General features: G+C 40.9%; 1 protein-coding gene across 2 annotated transcripts in view; it reads right to left on the bottom strand.

Annotated features, from left to right (window-relative positions):
- The window catches only part of LOC149932338 (uncharacterized), a 96,971-nt gene that overhangs the window by 45,952 nt on the left and 38,397 nt on the right, over positions 1 to 12,622 (bottom strand). For both annotated transcript variants that reach the window (XM_090155537.1, XM_090155538.1), the window contains exon 2: positions 3,004 to 3,132. In XM_090155537.1, coding sequence (XP_090011663.1) covers positions 3,004 to 3,067 — 64 coding nt within the window. In that variant the 5' untranslated portion in view covers positions 3,068 to 3,132. The remainder of the gene's footprint in view (positions 1 to 3,003; positions 3,133 to 12,622) is intronic.

The following is a 12,622-nucleotide window of genomic DNA, read 5'->3' as shown; positions in this document are numbered from 1 at the left end:
AGGGGCCCCAAAACGATTCCGGGGCTAAATAGTTGCCATGATAAGAAGGGGACCAAAAACAGTTCCGGGGCTAAATAGTTATCATGATAAGAAGAGGCCCCAAAAAGATTCCGGGGCTAAATAGTTCTCATGATAAGAAGAGGCCCCAAAATGATTCCGGGGCTAAATAGTTCTCATGATAAGAAGGGGCCCCAAAACGATTCCGGGGCTAAATAGTTGCCATGATAAGAAGGGGACCCAAAACAGTTCCGGGGCTAAATAGTTCTCATGATAAGAAGAGGCCCAAAAAAGATTCCGGGGCTAAATAGTTCTCATGATAAGAAGGGGCACCAAAACGATTCCGGGGCTAAATATTTATCATGATAAGAAGGGGCACCAAAACGATTCCGGGGCTAAAAAGTTCCCATGATAAGAAGGGGCACCAAAACGATTCCGGGGCTCAATAGTTCTCATGATAAGAAGGGGTGCCAAAACTATTCCGGGGCTAAATAGTTATCATGGTAAGAAGGGGCCCCGAAACGATTCCGGGGCTAAATAGTTATCATGATAAGAAGGGGCACCAAAACGATTCCGGGGCTAAAAAGTTCCCATGATAAGAAGGGGCACCAAAACGATTCCGGGGCTCAATAGTTCTCATGATAAGAAGGGGTGCCAAAACGATTCCGGGGCTAAATAGTTCTCATGATAAGAAGGGGCCCCGAAACGATTCCGGGGCTAAATAGTTATCATGATAAGAAGGGGCACCAAAACGATTCCGGGGCTAAAAAGTTCCCAAGATAAGAAGGGGCACCAAAACGATTCCGGGGCTCAATAGTTCTCATGATAAGAAGGGGTGCCAAAACGATTCCGGGGCTAAATAGTTCTCATGATAAGAAGGGGCCCCGAAACGATTCCGGGGCTAAATAGTTATCATGATAAGAAGGGGCACCAAAACGATTCCGGTGCTAAAAAGTTCCCATGATAAGAAGGGGCACCAAAACAATTCCGGGGCTCAATAGTTCTCATGATAAGAAGGGGTGCCAAAACGATTCCGGGGCTAAATAGTTCTCATGATAAGAAGGGGCCCCGAAACGATTCCGGGGCTAAATAGTTATCATGATAAGAAGGGGCACCAAAACGATTCCGGGGCTCAATAGTTCTCATGATAAGAAGGGGTGCCAAAACGATTCCGGGGCTAAATAGTTCTCATGATAAGAAGGGGCCCCAAAACGATTCCGGGGCTAAATAGTTATCATGATAAGAAGGGGCACCAAAACGATTCCGGGGCTAAAAAGTTCCCATGATAAGAAGGGGCACCAAAACGATTCCGGGGCTCAATAGTTATCATGATAAGAAGGGGCACCAAAACGATTCCGGGGCTAAAAGGTTCCCATGATAAGAAGGGGCACCAAAACGATTCCGGGGCTCAATAGTTCTCATGATAAGAAGGGGTGCCAAAACGATTCCGGGGCTAAATTTTTCTCATGATAATAAGGGGCCCCGAAACGATTCCGGGGCTAAATAGTTATCATGATAAGAAGGGGCAGCAAAACGATTCCGGGGCTAAAAAGGTCCCATGATAAGAAGGGGCACCAAAACGATTCCGGGGCTCAATAGTTCTCATGATAAGAAGGGGTGCCAAAACGATTCCGGGACTAAATAGTTCTCATGATAAGAAAGGGCCCCGAAACGATTCCGGGGCTAAATAGTTATCATGATAAGAAGGGGTGCCAAAACGATTCCGGGGCTAAATAGTTCTCATGATAAGAAGGGGCCCCGATACGATTCCGGGGCTAAATAGTTATCATGATAAGAAGGGGCACCAAAACGATTCCGGGGCTAAAAGGTTCCCATGATAAGAAGGGGCACCAAAACGATTCCGGGGCTCAATAGTTCTCATGATAAGAAGGGGTGCCAAAACGATTCCGGGGCTAAATTGTTCTCATGATAATAAGGGGCCCCGAAACGATTCCGGGGCTAAATAGTTATCATGATAAGAAGGGGCAGCAAAACGATTCCGGGGCTAAAAAGTTCCCATGATAAGAAGGGGCACCAAAACGATTCCGGGGCTCAATAGTTCTCATGATAAGAAGGGGTGCCAAAACGATTCCGTGACTAAATAGTTATCATGATAAGAAAGGGCCCCGAAACGATTCCGGGGCTAAATAGTTATCATGATAAGAAGGGGTGCCAAAACGATTCCGGGGCTAAAAAGTTCCCATGATAAGAAGGGGCACCAAAACGATTCCGGGGCTCAATAGTTCTCATGATAAGAAGGGGTGCCAAAACGATTCCGGGGCTAAATAGTTCTCATTATAAGAAGGGGCCCCGAAACGATTCCGGGGCTAAATAGTTATCATGATAAGAAGGGGCCCCAAAATTATTCCGGGGCTAAAAAGTTCCCATGATAAGAAGGGGCGCCAAAACGATTCCGGGGCTAAATAGTTCCCATGATAAGAAGGGGCGCCAAAACGATTCCGGGGCTAAATAGTTATCATGATAAGAAGAGGCCCCAAAACGATTCCGGGACTAAATATTTCCCTCGATAAGAAGGGGCCCCAAAACGATTCCGAGGCGAAATAGTTCCCATGATAAGAAGGGGCCCCAAAACGATTCCGGGACTAAATATTTCCCTCGATAAGAAGGGGCGACAAAACGATTCCGGGGCTAAATAGTTCCCATGATAAGAAGGGGCCCCAAAACGATTCCGGGACTAAATATTTCCCTCGATAAGAAGGGGCCCCAAAACGATTCCGGGACTAAATATTACAAGTTTTCAGGATTTATAAATAGACTATCTTAATAAATCTAATCGGGTATACTTGAACCCCATGTTGACTTAGGCCTAAGGTGGTGCCTTGGGTATTCGCCTAGCTAGCTGATATTTTTTTATATCAACGATGCCCAAATTGGTGATATTTAGTAAACGGTTTTAAAATTGCGAAATTTTACAGCGGCTTAGCCTTAACGGCTCAATTCGCGACAAAACTCGTGTATTGGAATGAACTTAATGTTTTTCTTTACCTTTTGAAATGAGTAATGTCATAAGTGCGACTATCGCTGTAGTTATATCATGACTTTCTCTCATCTCTCGGTGCTGTTGTGATTAAACGAGCCTTTTCAGAAACAACGCTCGGTCTCTCATCGTAAAACCTGCAAATAAAAAAAGGAAAAGGTTACTTATTATGACGAACCAATTTTCCTAAAAAATTCTTCTGAACAAATACTAAAATTTAAATTTTATCTTAAATTCCTCTAAGGCGCAATTTCATTTCTTAAAATCTGATAAAACATAACTTCACTATGTAATAATATCTATTTGTTACGGAAAACTCACACTTGACAAAGGATTTTGTAAAATCCGAATCGTTGTGTCCCAACGTTGATGCTGTAGCCATCACGTTGTAATTGTATATATTTTAAAGTTTTTAAGATTTATTAAAAAATTTTGTAAAATAGTACAACAGTCTCATAAGGTTTCCGTAACAAATAGATATTATTACTTATTACTCCACCATGACAAAAATCAGTTCCTCTATTAACTTCACTATGTGGACGAGCGTAAATATTGTAATAAAAAAGGACGAAACGATATACAACATTAAATATTAAAAAAGCAACAATTTTAATTGAAAAACTATATATTTTTTGTTTTATCTCTGTAAATAAAGAATATTTAATTTTATTCCTAATTTTTTTAACTCTGAATGATAAATACTACACTAACAATTGTAAGTTCGAGGATTAACTTAATTTTGCTTTTTGTAAATTGTTACAAAAGATAAGAAGTAGTATGACACGGGAGTAAAAGAAAACCTGGCTGGCTAACAAACTTTTGGGGCTGACTTTGCCTAATTAGTTCGGCGCGTTAATGACCAGCCCTCCTCTCTTACTCTTCCCCCCGTTCAACCCCCGATGGTCCCGAGCAAAAATTTCACCAATCTATTATTTCCCCACCCTGATTTACTCTGTCCAATTTTGCTTCACGACGACCACCTCCCGAGAGTCTATGAAACCAGGTTCTTCCATTTGCCAGAATAAAAAATCGAGGTATTTGCCAATTAATAAATTCTTGGGCGGTTCAATATAATATCGTTAAGTTTCAAATAAGTTACGAGCAACGTGGGTTGACCTTTACTTCTAAATAATTGCTCGTCGTTAAATTCACTACGATAATACGTAATTCCCTCTAATTAGAAATGGATGAAGGCTATCTCTGAATAAATTAATCCCATTGGTTCGAGAAAGCTCGAATCGGCTATTCCACGGAGATTCTATTACTCGTGTTACCAATCATATTGAAGGTCGAATAGAGGGTTAAAGGTTAACAATTGTTATAATCTGAAAACCCAATTTTGTAAATGCTTCGGAATGATTTATATGGTCTCCGTTTCATCAATGTCGGTTTATTCATCGGCTTGTTCTTAATATTTTCCACCAATGTTTAAAAGATATCCTTATTTTTGAAACACCGATAAAAATAGACAAATATTATTTCATATTTTTTTTATTCCTTCTATGGAATGGCTTAGCGTTAACACTTTCATAAGATTCGTCCTAGTCCGAGAAACCTATTAACCGTATAACATTATGTTATTACAAAGCCGATAACGTACACTCTTAAAACAAAAGGTGTATTTTCTTGTCCCATATTTAACACCTTAACAGGTTTATAAAGGATGTTATTCTACACATTAAAAAGCAGTTTTCCTGCTAGGGTGTTTATTTATACTGTTTGGGATGCTTAGGTCCTCCGTTTTGGTTACTATTTTATACAGTTTGTGGTATAAACCTATTCCCTTCAGGGTACAAGACTACTCCTTTTAGGGTACCAAACGACTCCCTTCAGGGTACTACAATACTCCCTTTAAAGTGTTAAAATACTCCTTTTAGGGTACTAAACTACTGCCTTAAGGGAGCTACACCCTTACGAGGTGTTAAATCACTCAATTTACGGGGTAATATAACACCCTTTATACACCTTTTCAAGTTTTTAATTTGGGACAATAAAAATCCCTTTAGATCGTTTAAATTAACATTAAAGAGTGTTTTTTACAGATATTACACCCTTAATATACCATTAAAACACCCTTTGTTTTAAGAGTGTAAAATTAAGTATTTTGAAACCGCTTAGTGTTTAAACCAAAACGTCAATATTTAACTCTCATATATTCACAATTTATCGTGTGAAAAATTAGATTACAACTGGTTAATCTATGGTAACGTATATGTTTAAACCTCTTTTTAAAATACCGAATTAACGTCCGCCAAACTGTACGACGACAATGTAGCGATACATTTGCCTAAAATATTTAAAATAATTTTTCGTTTTGTAAGGCTCTGGAATGATAAGAGCGCACTTTCATTCGTATATCGTTGTCTTAGCTTAAAAACATCCTAACTTGAAAATCTTAGTTTTAAGAAAAATCTAATTTTAAATGTAAAAAATCGTTAGTAAAATATAATGAACCGTATTTTTCTTATACAGGGCATTTCAAATGGTTATGCAAAAATTTTAAGGATTTATAGGGGTGAGTTCAGAAGTATGCGTGTTTTTTCCCCATTTTCCTACGATGAGTTAAAAGAGCGCCAGAGAGCTTTAAACTGTGGCCTACTAGCCCCTGGAAGTAGGGTGCAACAATCGCAAAACCAAGCAGCAGGGAAACGCGAACATTAAGGTTTGGGTTCGTGTGATAGGTAAAAAATGACTTTGTAAACAAATCGAGGTAACCAGCGTAAAAAAGTAAACTTAAACAGTATTTAAAGTCCCAGCTGCTTGGTTCTGCGCTCATTGCAGCCTACTTCCAGGCGCTAGTAGGTCACACTTTAAAGCTCTCTGGCGCTCGTTTAACTCGTCGTAGGAAAATGGGGAAAACACATGCATACTTCTCAACTCACCCCCTACAACTCATTATTTTTGGAATAACCTTTTGAAACACCCTGTATATTCATCGCATCGTTAATAAAATATAATATATTAATCGCAAAATCTATTGAAATAAATTATGTTATGGGAAGGTTCAATTGAAATTAGAAATTGTCCTTAACATACTAACGTTACGATAAATGTAGAGTTACAATGTTTTGAAACTCAGGTAGCGAAATGTACGAGCTTTAAAATGTCTTCTTTGAAAATATAATAATATGAAGGCAGCCCCTTTCGGCGGCCGATTTAACCTTTCCTCTTTAAGAGACGGGGAAAGACTCCATCCGGGCTCCTCATTTATTATTTAGTCGCCAACAAAGTTATTTTCCATATTCCGCTTTCTTAAGCGAAATATACGCGAAGAATTTCGATGGCCCGTTGGCCCTTTCGCGTGGCGCCTCCAATATGATCCTCTTTTTACTTTAAAATATTATTCTTAGCCACCCTCGCTTCTACGGTCTTAGTGAGGCTTAAAAGGGTGGGGGGGCTTCAGTGTCTTTCGCTTCCTTTATTTCGAGAAAAAGGCCCCAAAAGAGAGGTCCCCCCCTAACCCCAAACCCCCGGCAAAGCGGCTATATAGTGTATCGCTTCATTTGGAAGGCGGGGCAACGGGCGGAAATTTGGGGTGCCAACTCAGCGGAGTTAGGGCCGCCGTAAAGATAAAGTAATAAATAGGTAGCGGTGTGTGAAATTCATATTTCACACTTGAACTGAAATGCTATTCCTCCTCCCAGCGCGCCTCCCACCGCGTCTCCTTCGTATCTATATCAGACGCTCTTTAGACTTCTTAATACGAGCGCCAGCCCCAGAGATGGAGAAAGCTAGCGTCGGAGGATGAGGAGTGGAGGATGGGAAAAGAGACGCTCCGGATCCGGAGGAGGGAAGAAATTCTTACCATCGGTATATAAGAGAAAAGCCCAAAAGGGAGAGGGGGGCGCTAAACGAATGCCTGAGTAATCTCCATCCTTTAACTGTGAGAAAACTGCGTCTGCGATGGATGAGAAGATGGTGGTAAGGCCTAAGGAGGGGCCATAAGAGAGTGACTGAAGCTGAGGAATATTTTTGATATTTTTCCACCTTCCGATTCCGCCCGCGCGTCCCGAAATTAACGAGTCGAATTTCCTCTCGCGACCTCTCTCCTTTTAAATTTGAGATCGACCAACTTTGGAAAAATACTCTCTCGAACGAAACTTCGTAGCTTGCTTCCCAAAAACCTCAGCGGGACGATAATAGTTAATAAGCTAAGTTCTTCCTCTTTCCGCGTTCTCTCTTTTCCAACTTTTAATTGGTCTTCGATTTTTATTCGGCTGGGGTAGTAAGGGTTTTATACGGAGCGTCCCTCTCTCAAACACCTCCGCGGAGTATTAAGTTAAACGCGGAAGAGAAACCGAAGCCGGCCTGGATCTCGCTTTTACTTTTATTCGCGCCGACGCACGATTGGAATTAACGACGCCGTCAAACTCCGTCGTCGTTCTGACGCGTTCGGGACGACGTTACCGGCTCAAGATTTTTATACCGAATTTAGTTTGCTCGTAAAATTGCGGGCCGATCGGCGCGTGAACGGGCCCGTTGTTAATCCTCGGCCCGACTAGGGCCGTAAATCTCCTTTTCCTTTCTTCGTCTTCTCGGATTCTCCTTCTCGTATAACTGGCTCGTTTTTACCACTTTCCGCGATGGTGATGAAGATTAGCTGGAAAAGATATAAGATGATCGAAAGCGTGACCTCTCGCGTTACGATCCCTTCCTCGTTATATTCTTAGCTTGATTTATATTATTTATAACTGGTCGAGGGTTATACTTGTTGATACGGATTCGTGATTAAGTACCATAGCGTGGAGGATTGAACTCGCTTTTTAATGAGGAGAGGCGGCCTAATGGCTTGTTGATTTTCTCTTCGCGTGCTGAAATCGTTACGCTGCGCCCTTAATAATCCCAGATATTGACTGCTGCACCCAAAACAAAAACAAGCGACACTTTTGTTATTTGGTGGTGGCAAATGGAATATTAATAAATTACATAAACTATGCTTGGATGAGATTCGAGCGACTAGGTAGAACATGACCACGTGTGGGCTAGTTGGCAATCCCGGATGTTGATTTTGCCTTAAATGGGTAATTTTATTTGGTCATTGACATAATTTACACGTGGTTCTTTAAAAATATTATAATTAATCTTATTAGATGGCGGATATATGAGTAAAAATTTGTCGTTTTTCTACCTGTCGTTTAATAATGATACTCGTTTCAGTTCATGACTTTCAACCTCCGTCGGGATTTCATTTAATTTCAATATATATTGTATACGAATGTAGAAATGTCGTTATCTCTGGGAACGACTATTGGGGAGAGCAACCGTCCGTTATAAAGGAAAACTTACAGTCGCTCTGAACTATATATATTATATATATTTAAACCTCAAAATGCGGTCATTAAAATAAACGCATCCCAGACTGTAAGTGAATGATTCAGTTCGAAGGGTGGTTTCGGAATTGAACGCGTCCGTGGTTTCCAGATTTCGATAGTGGCGCGAATACGTCCGCATCGGGTAATCGCGAACTGCCGGAATCGTAAGGGCCCAGTCGGTAAATAAACTAATGAAACGGAAAAACGGAACAAATTGGGCGTGCGGCCTCTCGGAAGAGATTCTAATGACTGCTGGTCGGCCGCCAAGATCCAGCCGAAGAGGACGCTATTTTCCAGTCGACAGTGTCCTTTAATTAGAATAATAGTCTCTCCGGCAGTCGGTCAGTGGCGACACTTATTCGCTCTTCGAATATCTCTCTCTCATTTGGCCAGCCATATAATTTACGCGGCTCTATCGTCGTCCAAAAGCGAATGATTCCCGTATAAAGAGAGCCAAATATTTCGTCTTATTGCCGTATCTGTTTAATGTATTAACGCGGTGGCGAGTTTCGACGTACACAAACACTCTTCTCTCTCTTCGCGATCGTATATTTGGGAAATCGGCGCTGCATAATGTATAATAGCGGAGGCGGTGGAATCGGGCTCGCTCATTTTCATTCGGGGACTGTATAATAGCGGCCCGGACTCCTTTCTCCGGGCCCTGTTCCTTCGTTTTCCAACGACGTCGCGTATATCCCGATCCGCGATTACTGGACAGTTGTTGGAAGGCACCGTCGCGTCGTTCACCCGCTATTGACCGAGTTGGGAGTCGAATGTAGGTCTTGTCGCTGGAAGGAAATAGCGAGGGAGGCGGACGTAGCTATAGTTTTCAGCCTTCTAATCTCCGATACGCATTGTTCGTCCGCTCGAACATTGGAAACATTACGCGCTGTAAGGATTACAATTATATATATATAGATATATATATACAGTCGCGCGTGAGGATGAGGAAGGGGGGGGGTGGACAGCCTTGGAAAAGGGGTACCTAAATTTAACAGCCGGAGTTCTCTCTGTCGGTATCGCTCGCTCGTCGCCTCCAAACAATATAAGCCATTCAATTTTGGAAATAATGCCGAGCTAACGGCTAATGTTTATTCGAATAGTTGACTTAAGCAGACTGGCTGCGTTCAAATCTAGTTCTAAGCTGCCGTTTGTAAAGCTTTGGCGACTAATAATTGTCGATTCTAATGTATCAGAGAGAACCGACTGGAATTGTCGAAACCTCTCTTTGCTTACGCTCTTTGATACAATGAAATTTAAGCTTTAAAGTTAAACTTTGTCGTCAGACTTTTAACGTTTATTTCGCTCGGTTCGTATTCGTTACTACCAGTTATTGCCATATAGTTAAGCGTCATTAAAACTACGCTTGACATTTAACTTATTTAATTAACAGGCATGTATTTATCTTTATTTTTGTATTTTAGAGAAAATGTTTAGTAACGGTTACAATGAAAACTAAAAGATCCCTGCGAAATTCGCAATAATAACACGCTTCGTGTAAAGCTATCGTTATACGAAAGTGCCAAAACAAAAACTACTACTTAGGTCTAAATCTTTTTGTGTGTTTGGAAGTAATAGATTTTGAAAACGCGATAGCTCACGCTAGGCTCCGTCGACAACCTTGAAATGTTAAGCATACGTCAATTTATCTAAGGCGTTTTGCTGTACAATTTTTTTGGTGTTATTCTGAAATATTGGTTTTGAAATAAAAATATATTTCACGGAATAGTTCCTCGCCCGCAATGTCTTTGTAGTGGAGATCATCAATAAATAAATGGATTGAAATCACGCACCCACGAGACGAAACTCTTCAATGAAAAAAATTGGGGTTTCAAAGATCGTAATCTTACTCAAAACAAAGTCCTCAACAAACCTAAACTACCCAAAACTCACAATAAAATTAAATTTTATTTTTCAAATGAATTAAAATTTCAAATGAAATTTCATTCAGTTTGAGGTAATCTCTTGTTTTACAAAAATTAAGTTAACGAAGTTTCCTGTATTTTCGTTCCTCACAAAACGTATTCCCTCAGCCATTAGCAGTAAAGTAGTTGAAAATAAATCCAAGTTTTAATTTTATTCTTATATTTTTAATAGTATTTTAATAGTAATAGTTGTCATGGAAACTCCGAGTCAACAAGACACGTGGAAAGAGGAAATCCATACCGTTCCGCGTCATAAATGTTTATGGCGCTGGGATGCACGCGTTACGAAATTGCAGAAACTCCGTATTTATCGTCTTCGCTCTCTACGAGTCTTGTCAAAAATCATGGCGGGGAGTTGGAGCAAAGCTAAAAGTGTAGAACTATACCGGGTTATCTCGATGTTTTCTATACACGCAATATTTTACTTTCACTTCACGCCTATCATATCAAAGGTTTGTAGAATGGAATCTTTCGGTTGCATGGCGGCGTGTAGTAGCGTAAATAGAGTCTGCACTTTCGAGTTTCTAGTTCGTCGTGTTCCGTTGAGCGTGAGCTAACTCTTAAAATCGAGACTCCTCCCCGGCGAAAGTCCCCCCAAATTGGCCCGTTCTGTCCCCACACTTTTATCGACCCCGCCAAGTATAAACAAATATTTCTTTTATACTTAATCTCACTCACGACCAGACCACCACTGGTTCAATTTTTTTCCTCGGCGTTGTAGGGTACGCGCAACCCAAGGAGGAACCGAGTGTTGGTGGTAGAGTAATTCCCATCTAAATGCATTATAAAAACCGGAGAGCCACGAAGAAACAAAAAGAAGGATAAAGGCGGTGTATACATATTGTTTTCTTTCGAGACACGAAGTGAATTTTTCCCTTTGAAGTTGGATATTCTCTATTTCATCCTCTTCCTCTATCCCTTCGGTACTTCAAACAAAAAAATACCCGAGTTTCATCCCAATTTTTGTTCTTACCATTTCGTTTATTTGATCTTGTAGCAGTTCCCCATCTCGTACAAAATCCCTAAAAATATAGGGCCCGCAAACCGTTCTCCAAAATCCTTCCCCCTCTTATTATATTTTTTATTTTTCGTGTCTAAGTATAACAAGCATCAAATAGCATTCGATAGATCCATATCCCGAGCCTGATTATAGTTTTTAATGGAGGATCAGCTCCATTAAACTAAAAGCGGAGCAGACGGGAGGCAGTTTGGTTATAAACCTCAGTCCGAAACGTCTTCGACGTACTCGAATTTTGAAGGCGATTAATCTTGATTAAGTATAGACTGCGGCAAAACCGGTAATTTAAAACGAAAGCTCTTTATCTTTCTCTTCGCAGTTTTCCCCGGCACGCGGTGGGACGTTGACCATTTCCGCGTTGTTGGGTGGTGGTGGAGGACGAGGAGGAGGAGAGATCATCTCCGCTAGTACGTCGTCTTAACGTCAGTGGAGAACCGCCTTTATTAGGGTACGTAATATGATTTCTAATCTTTCCTTTTTTTTCATTTATCCCCTCTGTGTTTTCGCTTCCACCAATATGGTACCGGTATTAAAGGAACAAAAATTGAGTTAGCCCCTCGTCTATAGTCTTTTCTTCTTCACTCGATTAAGTAACCGAAGGCGAGGTTTGTTTTACAAGTACGGCCTTCGCTCCATCATTAGCTGGATGGAGCGAAGTTGAACCCCCGAGTAGAGCTTATTTCTCAATGATGCCGATACTTCCCCATCATTTTTCTATCGGCTCTTTCTCGTCACTCATATTTTTTTTACTTTCTCTAGCATGCTGGCTAATCCTCTTAGTGTATAGTCTCACTACCTATAGTTAGATCGATAAGTATCGGCTGTTAAGGCTGGAACTGAGGATCGGGTTAAGTCAGTGTACTCTGAAGTTGTTAAGGGTATTAGCCGCTGAATAGGGCGATTCTAGCTTGAGGCGGATGCTATTTTTTTGGCCCGTCTTGCTCTTACACTAATCACGTTTTTGCCGGTGTAGCGGAGGGGGCAGCTGCCCCATTACATTTTGGATACTCTTTATTTAAAGAAAGTTTCTCAAACATCCTCCATAGATACGATAATTTTGTTTTGAAAGTGAATTAATTTTGATTCGTATTTTAGTAAACTCGCAGCCAACGCTCGATCAATCTGATAATGAGATAAATTTGTAGTTTAAAATGCCAGTAAGGTTTATCGAATGAGAACGGGAAAATGTCGTCATACATAAGTAAAGGTGGTATTGCGTATTATCTAACGGTATATTGAATCTTTTCTCCGTATATCTGTGGCGTGTGACGGTGTGAGAACATTCCTGAGCCGGGCTCTCGCCACGTTAGTTGCTAATATATATCCCACCCGGATCCCTCGGCGTAATATTAGACAATTTTGAGAGGGAGAC

This window comes from Leiobunum rupestre, chromosome 8, assembly GCF_980474605.1.
Source record: "Leiobunum rupestre chromosome 8, qqLeiRupe1.1.hap1, whole genome shotgun sequence".
NCBI lineage: Eukaryota > Metazoa > Arthropoda > Arachnida > Opiliones > Sclerosomatidae > Leiobunum > Leiobunum rupestre.
Note: the sequence above shows the minus strand (reverse complement) of the source record. Positions and strands in the feature narration are given on the sequence as shown.